Source organism: Hippocampus zosterae, chromosome 5, assembly GCF_025434085.1.
Source record: "Hippocampus zosterae strain Florida chromosome 5, ASM2543408v3, whole genome shotgun sequence".
Classification (NCBI taxonomy): domain Eukaryota; kingdom Metazoa; phylum Chordata; class Actinopteri; order Syngnathiformes; family Syngnathidae; genus Hippocampus; species Hippocampus zosterae.
In genome coordinates this window covers 11911255-11930695 of record NC_067455.1, presented here as the reverse complement: position 1 = coordinate 11930695, position 19441 = coordinate 11911255, and the positions used below count along the sequence as shown (strand labels likewise).

General features: G+C 40.9%; 2 protein-coding genes across 3 annotated transcripts; one reads left to right on the top strand and one right to left on the bottom strand.

Moving 5' to 3' along the window:
• The first annotated feature begins 1174 nt into the window (after positions 1 to 1174).
• Positions 1175 to 17086, top strand: serinc2l (serine incorporator 2, like). 2 transcript variants are annotated; one of them, XM_052065487.1, is made up of 10 exons: positions 1175 to 1233; positions 9648 to 9809; positions 9926 to 10113; positions 11879 to 11958; positions 12079 to 12216; positions 12315 to 12484; positions 12797 to 12887; positions 14435 to 14582; positions 14662 to 14868; positions 15671 to 17086. In XM_052065487.1, the coding sequence occupies exons 1-10, from the start codon at positions 1222 to 1224 to the stop codon at positions 15807 to 15809; spliced, it is 1335 nt and encodes a 444-aa protein (XP_051921447.1). In that variant the 5' UTR covers positions 1175 to 1221; the 3' UTR covers positions 15810 to 17086. The 2 variants fall into 2 exon arrangements, with proteins under 2 accessions (XP_051921447.1, XP_051921448.1); XM_052065488.1 differs by lacking the exon at positions 1175 to 1233 and adding an exon at positions 8688 to 8974.
• Positions 3240 to 5806, bottom strand: LOC127600766 (stathmin-like). Its single transcript, XM_052065557.1, has 7 exons — positions 5708 to 5806; positions 5040 to 5085; positions 4634 to 4806; positions 4165 to 4317; positions 3930 to 4082; positions 3656 to 3847; positions 3240 to 3573 (listed from the first exon to the last, which is right to left on the bottom strand). Exons 2-7 carry the CDS (start codon positions 5053 to 5055, stop codon positions 3535 to 3537), a joined length of 726 nt encoding a protein of 241 aa, XP_051921517.1. The 5' UTR covers positions 5056 to 5085; positions 5708 to 5806; the 3' UTR covers positions 3240 to 3534.
• Positions 17087 to 19441: the final 2355 nt, after the last annotated feature.

Sequence of the window (19441 nt, the reverse complement as noted above, 5' to 3'; positions counted from 1 at the left end):
AAATACAACTGAAAATAGCTTGTCACCAAAGGACAAAATTACCCAGTCACGAAAATAAAAAAACCGAGAGTAATGATAAACACAGGCAAACTACTGACGGAAAATGGAGAACGAGAATACGGAGCAATATCGAGAACGTTTAGAAAACTGCACTTGAACAAATTGCATGACCAAGGTGAATTATCCGACTGTCGGCTGTCGTCCGTGATGTCCTTAAATTATCCATGATCAAATGAGGAACAGGAGCAGGAAGGACCGGCGCGCCAACGTCACACACTGGGGACTATAAAATATATATACAATATAACCTGGATGTGCTAACCAGGGGCGGCCCCAGTCGTCCAGTGGTTAGCACGTTGACTTCACAGAGGTGAAGTCAATTCCAGCTACGGCCTCCCTGTGTGGAGTTTGCATCTTCTCCCCGGGCCTGCGTGGGTTTCCTCCCACATTTAAAAAAAACAGGCTGATTGAACACACTAAATTATCCCTAGGGCGTGGATGGTTGTTCGTGTCTGTGTGCCCTGCGAATGGCTGGCAACCGATTAAGGGTGTACCCCGCCTACTGCCCGAAGACTGCTGGTGTAGGCTCCAGCACCCGCCACGACCCTAGTGAGGATAAAGCGGTTCGGAAGATGAATGAATGGAAGAATGTGCTAACCAGTCAACATTCAGAAAGTGAAAAATTTGTTAAACGGTACATTTAGGTTCCTAAATAAGTCATTTTGCTCATTTAAATGCTTACATTAGCTAAAAATGTCTACCCTATCATTGTCCGTCATGTCAACAAGCTCATATATTGTATTTTGTTGTTTGCATATACATTGTCTCCTTGCAGTCAATTTATATATTTAAAAATGTGGGAGCATGACCAATATTCTTTTCTAACAGACTAACGTTGATTTTAATGAATATGAAATGGACATTTTTCACTTTTTGGGGCGTAATGGGAAAGTCACACTTTGTGGAAACATTGACTGATATGATGTGAGCGGTAAATTCACCATTAACCATTGACGAAACATGCATTTGAGACAGATAATAGACGTAACAGGCAGTTACAGTTGCCCTGAGAATGCCAAATGACAAGTCGGCACACCTTAAACCCGTGAGCACATGTCATGATTTAAGTACTCAACAGTCTTTTGTTTGACAGGTTGGATGTCAACTGTTACGTCATTAAGAGATTTTTCACTGAGCCCTGCCAAACAAAATGGATTGGTCATGCTGGACTCGGTGAGTCGATCTTCTGCAATTTGCCCACAAGTTCACCACATTTAACAGTTTGTGACCTCTTTCCTGGGGTATGTGAGGAGCAAAGTCAATGTGCTTTCTGTAATCCAGAATGAACAGTTAAAAAACGAGCACCACTAAAGTTGTGTGCATGATCATGTCCAGACAAAACTAGGCCATTACATCACTGTTTGCCAAGCAACCTGAGGAATGCACACAGTCTCGGTAAAGCTACTCTATAGTTACATGAAATCATGTAACTGTCACTATACTCACTGTGAAAGAACATTACAATAAAGGTACCATGTTGCTGTTTGTATGAAACCAGAGAGAATTTTCCAGCTTTGTCACTTAGAATCACAAAATTGTCATCATTCAATGTGATCTTTTTTTTGTCCCATGCCTGCCTCCACTTTCATTTATCTTCCTTCATCCCAGAAACAACCTACCGGTAATCAATATTTTAAATGTTTTCAATACATTCAATACAAATGAAAACAAGTGAAAAGTAGTGAAAATACTGGTCGAAACAAATGTGTTCCAATGCATCATTTTTCTTTAACGGTAGTGACATATTGAGCAGTGACATGATACAAGAGGAAAGACCTGTGGGGTGGAAATGAGCACTTATGGTATGTCATGGGTGCACCACATCTAATGGCGGAATGAAATATATAAGGTTAAATGAATTGAATTCCATGATAAGTTTTTCATTTTTTTGCTCTCTGAGACTCAGAGAGCGGTAGGAATAATTTGTTATCCATTGGACTTGAGCATTAGTGACAGGGAGGGGAAAAATGCTGGTTTCATAGGGAGCCATTCATAGTCGCTATTTTATCCTTATGCAGGACTTGTCGTAAATGTGAATTCGTTTTGAGGAAGTAGACGGAGCGCGCACTTATCTATTCCACTCCAAAGGATAATTTTGTTCTTGAGAACTTGTTTCACTTTTATATTTATTTTGAGGGTTTTTTTTTTACATTTTGAGGATTTATAACTCCTTTACATCTGATTTTTAACTGCATGTAGATAGAATTATAAAATTATATATATTCTATATATATATTGCGCGTCGTCCCACACGCGGTCTGTCCTTCCGTCTGTCCCTTTTCAAAACGTGCCTACTTCACCGCGCCGCTGCGCGCCGCTCAGGCAGTGGGCTCACTACGATCGCGCGGGCATCTTGGCGAAAAAATGTTGTCTACCCACAAGCGTTGCAATAAAATTGTTATTTAGTAGAGCTAAACATCTCTTTATTTTCGCGATAAGCAATGAAGATGAACAAAAAGTTGAACCAAGCAACAACACTTTTGTTTACCAGCCTTCTGCAGGAACTAGCTGATGAGCCGCCCGGAGGGCGGCGAACCAGCTAGTATCTCTCTCTCATATATATATATATATATATATATACACACACACACACACACACACACACTTAAAGTATATACAAAATGTCATTTATTTTCCTTTTTAACTGTTGTCTACTTATTTTCAACTTTGCCGTCTTCTTAGTTTATTAAATATCTTTAATCTCACTTTACACTATTTTCTTATGAAAAAGCTACCTCATGGATTTAAGAAATTGACAGTTATTCCCACTCCATCCCATCTGCCGTATAGAATCTCGACTCCGTACAATCATCGTGATCGCTAAATATAACGGTACCCTGGTCTTCACAAATACAACGAATCATTTAGATAGAAGAGTTCCTGTGAAAAGGGTATGATCAGATTGTTTTTTTTTTTTTCTGCCAAAGGTTGTTTAATAGAAAATGTAACTGATTTAAGATGGGCACCGGCACTCAGGAAACAAGGCAAGTCAGAACCTGGGCATCTCTTTAGTTACTGGTTCACAGAACCTTTGTCCTCTACCAATTTTCACATACTGTGGCGTAGGCAAATGGGAAGTTTTAACCCTTTATAAACGGTGAGCCAGCTAAGGGCTATATTAATCCCTGGGATAAGCAGGATTTGATCCTCACCCATATTGAAAAATATGTGCAACATGATTAAGTCATCTGAAGTTTATTCGTAATAGTACAGGATTGCAAGCAAGGTCTCTCAAGAAAGAAATGAAAAGTACCTGCAATTTTAAATATACAATTTATCACAAGTGCTGAATATGGACCAGTATATAAATCGGAATGGCCACCAGTGGAAAAACACAGTTAACACCAGAAACAGTGTAATCAGCTGCCAACAGGAACTAGTAAAAAGAGGCACTAAATCTTAAACTGCAACTATTGCAATAAATGTAACACAAAGCTTTTCCTTGAATGGAATACATTCTCTTTGCATCTTCATTCATTCCTTTGTCTTCTTCAGTTCTTCGATCTTCTTTTCCTTAAAAAACATTTTTTTAAAGAAAAAAGTTTTCTTTTTGTGTCTCATTTAATTTAAAACTTAAAAGATCACCAGCACATACCTTATCCTTGAGTTTCTTATCGAGAGCAGCCAATCGCGCTTCGCGATTGTCTTTGTTTGCTTCCATCTTCTGGTTAAGCTTCTCTTGAGTTGTCTTGCTAAAGTTGCAACAATCATCCAGGGCCCTCTGGAGGACTTCTCTCTCATGCTCTCGTTTCTCGGCCAATTGCTTCAGCACTTCAGCCTCGTGGGTCTAACAAAGACAAAAATCTGCGTTTCACCGTGGTTGTTGGAGATTTGTTATTTCAGTCAATTCATGTCATTTCTGAATATACCTTGTGTCGCTCTTCTGCAGCAAGCATCTTCTGAGTGAGCTTCTCCTGAGTGGTCTTGCTGAAGTTGCAGCCTTCATCCATGGCTCTCTGGAGCACCTCCTTCTCACGCTCCCTTTTCTCTGCAAGGGTTTTCAGCACTTCAGCCTCGTGGATCTGGACAAAAAAGAAACAAAATGCAATTTTGACTCACTTTTTCAGTCTTGCGTTGATTGACCAGTTTGTGATGTGAAGATACCTGGTGTCTCTCTTGTGCAGCCACCATTTTTTGAGTGAGCTTTTCCAGTGTATTCTTGCTGAAGTTGGAGCATTCATCTATGGCCCTCTGGATCACTTGCTTCTCATGCTCTCTTTTCTCCGCCAGGTTCTTTAGTAATTCAGCCTCATGGTTCTGAGAAAAGGGGGCAAGATTGAAGATACGATTGAGTCTGTCAAGGGCAAGGCAGGTGGTTATGTTCTGGCCTGCGTTCGCATTTGAACAGCATAACTCAGACAACCCTCACATAGGTATTTACAAAAAGAAAGTGCAAAAACCAAAAGACCTCAGGCAGCGATATACAGTAAAAAGTTGTTGGACCTCAGAGAAATGTAGAGCAACAAGTCAGCTGTTTAATTATTCCAATTAATTTGTCATTTTCCCCACAGTTGATCAAATAAATGGAGTCAAATGTCCATTCAGGTTTTCTCACCAATCATGTGGTAGATACCTTGCGTCTTTCATCAGCGGCCTCCAACTTCTTCAGAATCTCATCCAGCGAGGTTTCCTTCTTTTTCACAGGGGACAGTGGAAATTGCACTTTTGCATCCGGAGAGGTGGGTCTCAGGATGAGCTCAAACGCGTGACCTGACGCACGCTTGTTCAGCTCCTTAATTTGGATGTCTGCAAAACCAGATGTGTTAAAGCTGAGTGCTTGCGCTACGGTGGCAATACACAGGTGACTCCTTGGGAAATTTCATTCATCTTGACCCAAATTCATTTTGTACAACTTAGATGGGGCAAATTAATAATTCAAGGTTGCTGTAGATTTGCAAAAGTAAACATTTGTGAAGTGTAATCCCCCGCCCCCCAAAAAACACATGACAGCGCAGTATAATTCATTTTATTGCACTCACCTGCAATGTCTGCCATTTCAGTTGAGATGTTGACTGTATGGAACCACTAGTGGTAAGAATATACAGAAATTAAAACAGGTCATATAATTTTCTGCTCAAACAACAGTAATTGGTTTTTCTTCTCAAACAACAAAGACCTCGTGTTGAAAGAAGTTAAATTGTGGCCTGCGGAACCCAAGCTCTGCGTATCTACAGCCCAGTTTAAGTTGTTAATATGATGAAAACAGACACGTGGAAAACAATGTTAGGAAAACCACTCAAATTACAACTGTAATGTATGTTGGAACAAGTCGATACGTAGCTCTCTCGTTCACCAATGCACCAACTTGCTGACTGGTTTGAGACGAACAACGGGTGCTTGTTGCAAATGCAAAACGTACGAGGCCAGCAGCAGATTTAAGCAAAACTCATTTCCAAAAAACGTGAACATTTGAGTGTTAAAACTACTAAAAGTAAGACGATCAAATGGAAAGTGGCGTTTTGCTCCAGGTGTAACGTTCCATTGTCGCCATGTCGCGTGCCAAGCGGCCATGCCAACGGTCAATTACCTGAAGTTGACTTCGTTTTAAAAGTCGTAATCGTTGCTTGTATACTTTTGACACTTCTCTACGCAATCCGCGAGTGATCTGAAAGCCTATTTAAGCGGTCACGTAGAGCATCTTTCTCACCTATTCCCAGGATTGAGGTTCTCAAATGAGATATGTTTTCAAGGTTTTGTCTGTATTCCAACCGTCGAGAGCAGCCTCCCGCACAAAGTTGGATATATGACGTCTGCGAAGCTCTTGACGTTGATTGGTCCAAATCCACCAATCAGGTGGAGCTCTGGCGTTCCACTAAACAAGAATGTTGGCTAAAGCGACGTCACAAGAAAAAACGCACTTCTAAACTTTTATACACAAAATTAAACCCTTGAGCTTTTTACATCACCTTTTGGAACAAAACTATGTAAAAGGGCGACGGTAAATATCTTAATTGGGTGCACAGTAATTAATTGATTTAGCCTCCCTATCAATAGAAATTAATTATTTGATTCGTTAGTGTACATAGTCCACAAACACATTTGACTACTGACAACAGGTGATGAAAGCTGACAGTGCAAAATCCTTTACATTAAAATTTGATTTACAACTTAAATTCTATATTTCTTTCATGAAATTATTTTAATGACCTACTGTATATTAAACCGATTGTCTTTGTTTGAAGAGCTTCTCTTGGTTACACTGCTTCTGCTAAATACATGTATATATGAGATATATTTTCATGGTTTATATATTTTTTGTTCAATTAGAGTCTCTATGTACTGCCATGTCAAATAAAATATCCGCATGACCATCAGAATCAGTAGTGCTAAACTATAACTTTATATTTATGAACCATGGGACTGTCAGATTTCAAATCCATCCTGAGAGAGCCACAGTGCTATTCCTCAGACATTTTTCCATCAGAGCAAGCCAAACCAAGTTCGACTAGAATCTAGTCACTAGATATTAACAGGTCTGTCGTGATCCGCATACACAAATACATTTACAATCAGCATCTCTGGTGAGTATGATATTATATTTTATTATTTTCTTGATCTTACTATTATCTGTTAAACATTGCGTTTGAACTCATCCAGATGTTATTTGTGGTTTGTTTGTTCTATACAATACATCTTTATATAGCACTTTCACAACTGTGGCCCTGCTACAACCTGCACTGGTTCTGTATATTAATTACATACGTTTGAATGATTATTTTTGTGTACTGTCTTTAGAGAAAATATTACCTCTGTGTAGGTACTTGTAAGCATATTAATTATGTGTGCATATGTATATATATAATCCTCGTCTCACCCCTCGGGTGGTGTCCGTCCCTCATTCAGCTCGGGTCCTCTACCAGAGGCCAGGAAGCTTGAGGTTTCTGCGCAGTATCCTTGCTGTTCCCAGCACTGCACAGTTCTGGACTGAGATGTCCGATGTTGTTCCCGGGATCTGTTGCAACCACTCATCTAGTTTGGGGGTCACTGCCCCGAATGCTCCGACCACCACAGGCACAACTGTCACTTTTACCTTCCAGGCTCTCTCCAGCTCCTCTCTGAGCCCTTGGTATTTCTCGAGTTTCTCGTGTTCCTTCTTTCTGATGTTTCCATCACTTGGGACCGCTACATCCACTACAACGGCTTTCCTCTGCCCTTTATCTATGATCACGATATCTGGTTGGTTCGCCATTACCATCTTGTCAGTCTGGATCTGGAAGTCCCACAGGATCTTCGCTCTGTCATTCTCCACAACCTTCGGAGGTGTTTCCCATTTTGACCTTGGGGTTTCCAGTCCATACTCCGCACAGATGTTTCGGTAGACTATCCCAGCCACCTGATTATGGCGTTCCATGTAGGCTTTCCCTGCCAGCATCTTACACCCTGCAGTTGTATGTTGGATCGTCTCAGGTGCCTCTTTGCACAACCTACACCTTGGGTCTTGTCTGGTGTGGTATATCTGGGCCTCGATGGCTCTGGTGCTCAAGGCCTGCTCCTGAGCAGCCAGGATGAGTGCCTCTGTGCTGTCCTTCAGGCCAGCCCTCTGTAGCCACTGATAGGACTTCTTGAGATCAGCCACTTCAGTTATGGTCTGGTGGTACATCCCGTGTAGGGGCTTGTCCTCCCATGATGGTCCCTCTTCCAGCGCCTCATCTTCTGTTCCCCATTGTCTGAGACATTCTCTTAGTACGTCATCTGTTGGAGCCTTCTCCTTGATGTATTCATGGAGCTTGGATGTTTCATCCTGGACAGTGGCTCTCACACTCACTAGTCCCCGGCCTCCTTCCTTTCGGCGTGCGTATAGTCTCAGGGTGCTGGATTTGGGATGGAACCCTCCATGCACGGTGAGGAGCTTTCGGGTCTTAACGTCCGTGGTCTGAATCTCTTCCTTTGGCCACCTTATTATTCCTGCAGGGTATCTGATCACTGGCAGGGCATAGCTGTTTATTGCCTGGGTCTTATTCTTGCCATTGAGCTGGCTTCTTAGGACTTCCCTCACTCGCTGGAGGTATTTGGCCGTAGCCGCTTTCCTTGTTGCCAGTTCGAGGTTGCCATTGGATTGTGGTATACCAAGGTACTTGTAGCTGTCCTCAATGTCTGCTATTGTTCCTTCAGGGAGTGAGACCCCTTCAGTGCGGACTACCTTTCCTCTCTTAGTCACCATCCGACTACATTTTTCAAGCCTGAATGACATCCCGATGTCGCTGCTGTAGATCCTGGTTGTGTGGATCAGGGTTCATATGTATATATATAGTGAGTCAGACGTGCTAACCAGTCAAACAGTGTGCCGTTCAAACGACAATTCAAATCGAAATATTTGTTAAACAATAAATTTAGGTTGTAATGAATTAATTTTGCTCCAGTTCCACAGCCCTTGTGAGGATAAGTGGCTCGATTAATGCATGATAGCTGGTTGTGCGTGTGCGTGTCATTGGCCTGCCATGCATGGTTTTGGAAATCCGGAGGAAACCAGAGTCCCCGGTGAAACTCCTCTTAGTCACGGGCAGCATATGCAAACTTCACACAGGAAGGCCGGTATCGGAATGGAACCATGCTCCTTTCCGAGAGCGGGCACTGGGAGGCCTATATTTAAAAGGCCTAGCGATATAATTGGTCATCATCTACTTCTTCTGCACTTCTTTAGTTTGTTATTAACTATGCGATCGCTCCTTGGTGGGCTGAATAGTACTTTGTGAAAGAGCTTGATTAGATGCCAGTCATTCAATATTCACGCCCGTAGAGGGCAACATTTAGCTGATCACTTGTCTGCCATTCTCCAGGAACAAAAACGACATTAACCCAGTTTTGTCTTCAGACAGCCAGCTGTACGCGTAAAGCGGCGAGAGGATACGACTAAGCTCAACATTTTGATGTCATCATGGGTGCCTGTTTGGCCTTGTGTTCTTTAGCCAGCTGCGTAAGTTTCTCGGCTCAATTATGTCGTCTTCCTTGAATGTTTTGGTCTGAACTCGGTCGAGCCTTCACAACAACACAAGCAGTCGACGACGCCACCGAATAACGACTAACATTCAAGTAGCTGCTGTGAGCACCGAGTTATAGAATCACGTGTTCGCGTCTCCCAGGTTCATTAACGTGGGTTACATGATTACTTTTATATTTGTAAAAAAAAAATTACTTCACGTTTTCCAAGAAGTTAGCCTAACAAGCTAGCTATGTCGTCGACTGTAGATATGCAAGATTCGGTTGGGTTCATTTGTAACAGTTTATGATATCTGTTTCGCTCAGCATGTTTAAGATTTGAGCCCCACATCTTTGTCACGTTTAAGGTTTAAAAATGCCACCGTTTTCTCGAACAGCGATAATGATTGAGAAATGTTTGTAAAACGCCCTTCTGACCAATGGCCAACAGGTGGCGATCTAAGTGGTTGTAAAATGACATCTTTGTGATTAGATCATTACATTAAACTGTCAGTCAAATGAGCTTGGTGTTCCATAGATTATCAGCACATTCTTGTGTCTCAATTCTAATACAATTGTTTCTATTTAAGCATTACTGGTTGACGATTGAACTGAAGTGTCAAATTAAAGCTAAAAGTGCTTCCACTTTGGTGTCTTCTCCAATCTTGCAGGCTTCTTGTCTGTGTGGCTCAGCATCATGTCTGCTGTGTAGCTGTTGTCCCTCCTCCAATAACTCCACTGTTACACGACTGGTTTTCAGCTTCTTTTTGCTGCTAGGCACCTTGGTGTCAGCTATAATGATACTTCCCGGAATGGAAACTCAGCTGCGCAAAGTGAGAGATGTCGTTGCATCGCCATCATTCTTGACTTTCAATTTATACTCCTAACCATATTTGGATATTTTGTGCATCGAAATTGAGTGTGTTGATTTCATTTTTGTGCCTTTCAGATCCCAGGATTTTGCCAGGGAGGAAGCACTGTATTTGGCCTTGAAAACAAGTTTGACTGTGATGTCATCGTGGGCTACAAATCCGTGTATCGCATTTGCTTTGCCATGACCTGCTTCTTCTTTCTCTTCTTCATCATCATGATTCGTGTCAGGACCAGCAAAGACCCCCGTGCGCCTATTCAAAATGGGTAAAGGTTGCAGCTGTATTCCATTCATGTCACATGACTTTAACAGACATCTCCAGGCATCATAGTCTCAAGAGTGCCAACCATTTAACAGCATTTCGAGTTATTCATTAATTTTTTAAAGCCCAACAGAATATTGTGTTCTATGATTATTTATACATTGAATCAACTAACTGAATTAAAGAATCAAAAAATAAGAAGCTCTTTCACCAGGAAAAAAAATTGATCCTCCATTTTTTTAGTTAGCAGCAGAACATATTGCAAAATTGTATGAAATTAGGTCGCTTCTCACATAATATAGAGAAAAATGAAAGCTTATGTAAACAAATATCAAGAAGAACTTTGGGCTGGGCAATATGGCTGAAAAGTGTATTATGGAGTATTTCATATTGGTCTGACGATAATTTAGGTCATTAATATTTAAACTTTAACAAGAGTTCAATGCAACTATGAAAAGAGAAATTACTCGATATAAGTATAAACTGAACACCTTTTTAAACATAATTTGCTTGACTGGGCAATATGGATGAACATTTTTTCACAATTCAAGTATTTCATATCAGTCAACTGATATGAACTGTTATAAACTGATATAAAAACTGATAATTTTTTTATGTATTTAAAATTTTTACAATTAAAGATCAAATTTAATAAAGCACAACTTTTAAGCGAGAAAAATATTTTAATAGCTGATAGTAAATGTAATTTTCCAACAAATGAATCAAAAAAGTCTGTGTGTGAATCGTGAATAGTTTCGTTAACCTTCATAACTAATTCTCTTGGAGTGCATGCATGACAGTTGACCACTCGTCGCAGAACAGCTGACAGACAAGCACTTGGTTGTGCTCAAAACATGCATTTGTGCTCCAAATTTTGTAATTGTGGCACAAATCTAATGCCACGCTGTGGTCTCTGCCCACAACATGCATATTCAATGCCGGATCATGGTTTGATTTACATTTTTTATTCTACTGAACAATTTATCTAAAGCATTCTGTGTTATTTTCAGTCATTTGACTATTGCGATACATATTGATTATTGCTCTAAGCAATAAGTGACTTTAATGCTAATATTTTTGCTTTTGTGAAACCGCTAACATCTAAACAGTGATTTCATTCTGTAAAGCAGTAAAACCTAGATATAGGAATGGCTCTTGATTGAGGCACGTCAGCCATTAGTGGCCGTTCACATCAACCACCTCGTCATCCGTGTCATATTTACAAGATTGTCATTATACTTTGATCCCATTTTGACATGCGCATACATACTAATGCTAGCTATCATGACGTTCTTTGTGAATGATATACATAAACGTTCTGGTTTCAAGTGTTTGCTTCAGAATGTCCGACTGAAAGTTTGTTAAGCGCTGCCATGACAGAAAAGTCACTTTTCCTCCACCGTATAAACAGTTGGTTTAAAAATGAGTGACTTCAAATCTAAAATGTTGCACAACTGCCGTCTGTTAGCGGTGTGGTTCATTACCACTCTTCAGGCGCTATCGATTTCAGGCAAAGAGCATCACACTCCCCTGTGCCACTCCCAATGAAAAAAAATTAGCAAATGACAAAACTGGCATTGAATGTTTTGAATCTGATGAACACCTTATGTTCTTGGTGTTTGATGAATCAAGTGTGTGTCATATTTTTTAGAAGAAAAAAATAGTTTTTATCCAAAGTTTAAAATAGATGAGCAGGATGTGAATTTTCATCATTGACTTTAATCTATCTACTGTACTGAATGTATCTTTTTAACTGTTTTCTTTTTCAGTTTCTGGTTCTTTAAATTTCTGATCCTAGTTGGGATTACAGTGGGAGCCTTTTTCATCTCTGATCCGCTCTTCAATACTGGTGCGAACAAAATAAATGTATTTTGTAACAACATACTTTTTGAAATAGGCTGATGTTTTAATTTTGTGTTCTTAGCGGTTGTATTTGTCACAGCTATGTCTTTACTTTTTTGCTTCACAGTGTGGTACTATTTTGGACTAGTGGGTTCACTCTTATTCATTATCATTCAACTCATTCTACTCATCGACTTTGCCCACTCCTGGAACAAAGCGTGGGTAGAAAATGCCGAAAATAATGACAACAAGTGCTGGTATGCAGGTATAGCATTTTAATTTCTGATGTCTTCCCTAACATGACTCAAGCACTGTAAATGTTTCATAAACATTAATTGGCCTGCATCTTCGTGTGATTCCCAGGCCTGGTGTCTTTCACCTTCCTGAATTACGCCCTGGCTTTCACCGCTGTTGTGTTGTTTTATGTTTACTACACGCAACCGGATGACTGCAAAGAGCACAAGATTGTCATCAGCCTCAACCTTATCTTCTGTATCATCATCTCTATTGTTTCCATCCTGCCCAAAGTTCAGGTACCGGTAATTAGTTTCAACATATCCTCATGTTTTTTTGTTGTATTTTGAGTGTGTAGCTAAATCTCTAAAGGCACAATTTAAAATGTCAGTCCCATTTTTTAAAATTAGAAACACATTAAAAAGCTGTGTTTACATTTTACATCACCGTTAATACCAGACTATTTGAAGCGGCAACTCGCTTTCCTTGGTGTACACAACTTCAAGGAAAATGGGTGTTCCATAGAATTAAATGAATGTGCTTTTTAAAATGTCCTGGTGTTGCACATCGTGAAGTATGGTGTTAATGTATGACTGCTGTGATGCTTGCAGGATGCCCAACCTTACTCTGGCCTGCTACAGGCTTCTCTCATCTCTCTCTACACCATGTACGTCACTTGGTCCGCACTGACCAACAATCCAAGTGAGTCTCGTGGTGTCTGATTCACAGTATGTGTTGAGTCATTCGTGATCAGTATTATTGCAACAATTCCCATACTGATAAATCCAGTTCAGTGGGTTCCTGGTTATTTCTGATATTAAACCGTAGTCATCCCTCCCCGAAAAAATAAATTTAAAAAATCGACAAGTGATTCACAGGCTGTGATGGAAAATTATAAATTGGTGAGAATCAGTTAGTCCATTCCCATTTTTCAAAAAGAAAAGAACAATAACAAAATACTTCCAATTCACATTCAAAGTGCATTTCAAAGCTCAATAGTAAGGAATGGTGGACCAAAAATGAAATATCATCCATCACTGTCTGAAGTGCTTCTCCTCAAATCCCAGTTGTCTTCGAGCAGTCGGCAGGCGTTTTTTTTTCCCTGAACTGGTCGCCAGCCAATCGCAGGGCACACAAAGATACAATACAATACAATACAATACAATACAATACATGCTGATTTATATAGCGCTTTCACAACAGCGGCAGCTGTAACAAAGTGCTTTACAAAACGGTTAACATAAGGTAAAATAATAAACACAACACATAACATAAAACACAGACAGTCGTGCAGTCCTAACCACTTTTCCGTCACACGCTTTGTTGTTTGAAGCGGTTTGATGAACCATTTGTGCCCACAATCACACCTAGGGACAATTTAAGAGTGTTCAATCTGCCATGCATGTTTTTGAAATGTGGTGAGAATCATTGCTTTAAAGTGACCTTGCTTTTCAAACCAAGTATGGAATTTGTAACTGTACACTTTTCCTTTTGTGCCATTTAAATATGTTCAGACCGACATGTCTTATTTAATGTTATGCCACAGAAAATAGTTAAAGCAAATATCCAGTCTTTTTTTTTTTACATTGCATTTGTATGTTCTTTGTCCCCACTAGTCTAAACATGGTTGTGATGCATATTGCTTTTGTGGAGTAAGAATTAAGACGACTAATCTGCCCGTTTACAGCCAACCAAGGAGATGGACATTTGATCTTACACAAGAACCTGCTTGCCGTCTGAAATTGACATCAAAGGGCCCATGAGCTTCTTGCGAATGTCACAGCTTATCTGTTTTTCCGGTTTTGGTCACGGGAGGTTCGTGGGCACAGTCGATAATTTCAGTAGGTGGCAGCGTTGCATAAAGTCAGGCTCCTTGGTTGGCTGAAAAACGAAGTGTATTCGGCTATATTTGATTCCATGAAAACAATATTGATCAAAACGCAGTGTTTAGACGAGTGGGTGCATATTGTACCAGTACATATTGGAAATAACTTTTTTGGGGGCTTGACTTCTGCTTTAATATCCCCACATGAACTAGAGATGACTGTAAAGCCCGTGTTAAATGTTCTGTAAAGCGCTTGGTTACAGCTGCAGCGCTATATAAATAAAGAAGTGTTGTCGTGTGTGTGTGTGTGTGTGTAAATGGAGAGTGAGAGAGAGACATCTGTAATTTTGTAAAGTAGCATCCTACGTGTTTGTCACAATCCTCTGATCCATTGTCTGTGTTTGTGTGTGGGCTGATGTCATAGATCGTAAGTGTAACCCCAGCCTATTGAGCATTGTGTCGAATGTCAGCACCCCCAACAATTCTGAGCACACGCCAGGCCACTTGCAGTGGTGGGATGCTCAAAGCATTGTTGGCTTGCTCATCTTTCTCTTCTGCACCCTCTATGCCAGGTGAGTCTGGTGTCTCCGCGTATTGCGTTTTGTTACATTTTGTCATCTGTGATCCCGCTTACTCTTCCTTGTTTCCCAGTATTCGTTCATCCAGCAACACTCAGGTTAACAAGCTGCTGCAAACGGAGGAGGGTGGCGGTGAGACTGGAGTGAGTGTGGGAGAGGACGGCGTACGCAGGGCTGTGGACAATGAGGAGGACGGGGTGACTTACAGCTACTCGGCCTTCCACTTCCAACTGGCTCTGGCGTCGCTGTACATCATGATGACTCTCACCAACTGGTACCTGTAAGTCTCACTCGCCAACAGATGGCCAGTCGTGGGGGAAGGGGGGGATAAGGAGCCCTAGCGACACTGGAAAAAAAAAGTAACACTGCTCAACAATTTTTTTTACTGCATAATTTAATCAGAGATGCAAGGAGAGTTTCCGAGATTTTTAAAAAAAAAATATTTATTGCGCTGGTTCCAATCCTGGCCTTGTTGTTTCTCAGAACATCAAATTTTCGTTGTAGTATGATAACACTAATATAACATGTAAACTAGTGTCCATCCATCCATCCATCCATTTTCTACTCCGTTTATCCTTATAAGGGTCGCAGGTGTGGTGGAGCCTATTCTGAAATATCATACCTATGAATTACCAGGCATGGTCAAATCCGTGTTTGTGCAAGCTTTTGTAGGTCCATCATGAAAAGAAAAAAATGAAAATATCTGAAAAACCTGATGAGCTAGAAAAGAGGCCATGTTTAAAATCAACATCAAAACGTACGTTGTGGGACATACAAAGCTATCTCTGATTTCAAATTTGCTGTTGACCAATGTAATTGTTGCCCCCCACCATACCCCCAAGAATGTTTAGAATTGCCTATACTGCATTTGTTTACACTTTAAATAAACAAAAACAAATATGATCATGAAACACTAACGTTAGAAAAGCTGAAAAAAACACTCACACTGTATGTAAATAGCGAGCAGGTGACATTACATCTTAGAACCAAGAAGACCACCTCTGACATTATGCTGCTAGTATATTTATGGGGGAATATTGAAGAACTTGTTTCCCGCTGAACGATGCATTTGTCTCTCACAGACCGGACACCACCACCCAAGCCATGCGGACCAGCATACCGGCCTTGTGGGTGAAGGTGTGTTCCAGCTGGCTGGGTCTCAGCCTGTATATGTGGACCCTCGTCGCCCCTCTCATCTTCCCTGACAGAGATTTCAGCTGAGCAGATGGTCTTTTCTTTTCCGTTGGTTTCATTTTCTCGGCTGGCTTTAGTGATTTGAAAGGGGCAGAACACCACAATGAAGTGGAAATAATACAGGAAATGCAATCAAATGTTGTTTTTGCCTTTGCCATCTTACTTGTTTGATTACTTTATGTGATAATCGACTGCAGATATTAATGAGCCAGGTTAATGGGAACTTGAGCCCCAAGGAGTCATTCTTGTTTCCCATGACTCACCTTGATAGGCTTCTTCTTGCCACCTGATAATGGCATGTGGGCTGTTCTCTTTATGCTGAACTTTACTTACCAGACTATCACGCAGGCTCAGAGATGAGGCACTTTTGCAATACCGCAGTTTCATTTTTAGATGTCATGCTGAAGACCAGATACACCACACTTCCTGTTCACCACGTCAGGATCCCCGTCCCTTTTGATTATTTCAAGGACTCATTTCACTGCTAGGGGCAATGTGGGGAAACCTCTTTTCGAGCCCCAGTGAGAGGAGTGCAAAAGTGAGATAAGAATAAAAAGGCACACCCTACGAATCTGATGAGGGTTCCCTTTTGCAACTCAACTGTTGACACAGGCACATGATTGCGCCGCCAGAGAACGAACAAACCATTTTAATCTCGGTCTTTCTGGTCTGGTCAAGGTCAAATATCCCTGATGCAACACTTTCTCCATGTCTGACTGTGTCTGGCCTTGTGCTCAACCATCTGTACCTGCATAGCAGCAGGCAGAGAAACATATTGATCTTTGGCAGCATGCCGTCCTAAGTGACGTGCACGGGGCTCTCTCTGTTCACGCGTATGTCATCATTTCCCAAGAATTTCAGAATACATGATGCAGTCTGCAAAACAGTCAAACCAGTTTGAAAACCTGTCTTTGCTGTGATGTGTTTTTCTGCTGTTTTTAAAGTAATTACCGGTAGATAGATTTATTATGTTGATTGCTACATTTCACTATGAATGGAATTACCCGCCCAACCTGGTGTATGAAAGTTTATTTTATCGGTTGTTTGGCCTACTTAAAGTAATTTTGTGTTGGTGGGGGGGAGTTTTCTATCAAGTATTGTACAGTTTTACAATCATCACCTGACTGAAGTGCATTATCAAAGCCGAATTGCCCGTGTTTTATTTTCTTTTTCAAAATGCTCAGTGCCTTCTCGTTTATTTTGCTGCACACATGGTGGGAGGTCAGCTATTACATATAATAACACAAAAGCTTCTATATTGTATGGAAGTTGTTTTTTATTACAAATTAAACACTTTGACTCGTTGGTGTTGCGCTCCTTTTATTCGTGGTTTAGCTTTTAATAATAATACATTTTATTTGAAAGCGCTTTTCATCTCACTCAAAGACACTTTACAAGAGCATAAAAACACAGGATAAAAATGTGCATTTAAAACAAGCATACATAATTTACAAAAGTTCATTTGGATGAACAAAAGAAAAATTGGTAAAAAAGATTAAAAGGTATTAAAAGCATAGCGGAACAGGTGAGTTTTTAGGGATGATTTGAAGGATTGGAGGTCAGTACAGTTGCGGATGTGTTTAGATCCAGTTCTTCTCTACCAGTGATTCACCCGTGGGTACAATTGATTGTACCAAAAACGTATCTATGCTGTTGAGGTGATGCAAATATATTCGCTTTCCATTGAGGTGATGTACAAAGTTTGGGCCACATTGGGCCTTACATGAAACTTGCATGTTCTGGGTGACGCTCAGTATGGTTCTCATATTTGGATCTGAAAATGTATATTCAGTGGGCAGACTTTTTTTAATGTACTTTCTGACCACATTTCCCCATCACCTCGACTATGAATGAGTTCAACGCTTGGCTTCCTTTGCTAACTACAGTCAAGTACTGTCGGGCAGTGCTTTCAGCCTCCATGGTGTTATTTCCTTCTTGTCTGGCTGTGAGGAAGGTTCCTGTTGGTTCTGGCTGCCATACTCGTGGCCCAGTGCACTTGGCAATGTCAGGAGTTGCACATGACACACTGTTCTGCAGGTTGACTTCCCAGCAACTCTCAGCAGCACCACCCGCCACTCAACCTAATCCACGTATGTCCTGAATAGTGGCGCTGTCAGACTGTAACCAATGTTACTGTCAGCATACAGTTAGGTCAAAATAATGTAGCAGCACCAAATAATAGTTGAATCACAACATCTTCACTTGATGATTGTGGGTGTTTATTGCAGTGGTGTGGAATTTAGCGACCACATAGTGAACCATTTGCAAATATTCAGCTTCATGAGTCAAAATATTAGATTCAATAGATCATTATTAAAAAGGTTGACATTGTCACACAGCTGGATCTCATTGGATGATCTACCAAATGAAATGCATGTTAAGTACAATGTCATTTAACCCAAGTCAGCTGTATTTATAGAGCACTTTCAATTTAAAATTGAATACATACAAAACTGACTTCATAATAATGAGCAGAAACATTCAAAGGTAAATATAGACATCACAAAGCACCCTTGAGTATGAACTGGAATTGTAAAAATGATCATTTCAATCATGAATGTATAAAAACTTTGAGGTTATATAGTTGCTCGTCTGCACATTGCGCTGGAACGCTTCACTCCATGACCTTGCAGTGGCTGGCTGTGAAGCAGGAACAGTCCCGTGTTTTTCAGACTTAAAAATCCTGTCTTGTCCCCTTTCAACAGTGCGCTTCATTCACACTGGTTGTACGCTGCTCCGGGAACCCTGGGTTGGACCCTCTGTTGTGTCTTCTGCAGTCATCACGGAAACAAACTGACATTGGTGTAAACCAGGGGTGTCAAACTCGGGTCCTGGAGGGCCGCTGTCCTGCATGTTTTCCAAGTCTCCCTGTTGCAACACACCTGATTCAAATGATCAGATCATCAGCAAGCCTGACATTGAACCTGTTCATTTGAATCAGGCGTGTTGCAACAGGGAGACTTGGAAAACATGCAGGACAGCGGCCCTCCATGACCTGAGTTTGACACCCCTGGTGTAAACAAACCAGTGGAATCACCCCAGGAGAGACAAAGAAAACATTCAAGTCACATTCTAGCTACTGTCTGAGCTTCACAAAACTCTCCTCGCTAATTTCTTCATTTCTCATTTTGTAATCAAAACAGTATGAGTTTTTCGAGCTTCGATAATTCTTTGCGCTCTTCGAAATGTAAGAGCCCGTGAGGAGAGCCAGCAGCATCCAGGACGAATTATCTCAATGTCATAAATTAGACTTTTATTTCCATTGTTATCACCACATCTACAAATGTGAGCGCAGTCATTCTCCCAGGAAAGATTGAAGTCATTTGCTTTGGCCGTTGACTCTGCTGTCATATATGCCACCTTTGTTTCCCCAGTTATCATCTGATGCAATTTGTCGCTGTAACATGATATCAGAAGCCGCAATGTTCTGATAATGAACCACTTAGTGTAGCACTGCAACCGTGCTTGGTTACGTATCCTGGGATTATTACTCGTACATCCACTTTATGCTGGGGTTTACTCTGACCTCAATCTTCGCTCATTACAACGAAAATGTCAGGCAGCTCTGTTTCTGGCTGTGATTTTAAAATAGTGCTACTTCATAGAAAGCGTTGGGCATCCCCGATCTGATGTACTGGTGTGGCTATACAAGTGCATAG

Bases quoted from the DNA above. Each gene is read 5' to 3' on its own strand.
- serinc2l (XM_052065488.1), top strand. From the start codon at position 8,936: ATGGGTGCCTGTTTGGCCTTGTGTTCTTTAGCCAGCTGC. The intron at 8,975-9,647 runs GTAAGTTTCTCG...CCAATCTTGCAG, and splicing joins TGTGTTCTTTAGCCAGCTGC to GCTTCTTGTCTGTGTGGCTC. The intron at 11,959-12,078 runs GTGCGAACAAAA...TTTGCTTCACAG, and splicing joins TGATCCGCTCTTCAATACTG to TGTGGTACTATTTTGGACTA.
- LOC127600766 (XM_052065557.1), bottom strand. The intron at 3,848-3,929 runs GTATATTCAGAA...TGTCTTTGTTAG, and splicing joins CTGCAGAAGAGCGACACAAG to ACCCACGAGGCTGAAGTGCT. The intron at 3,574-3,655 runs GTATGTGCTGGT...ATGTTTTTTAAG, and splicing joins ATAAGAAACTCAAGGATAAG to GAAAAGAAGATCGAAGAACT.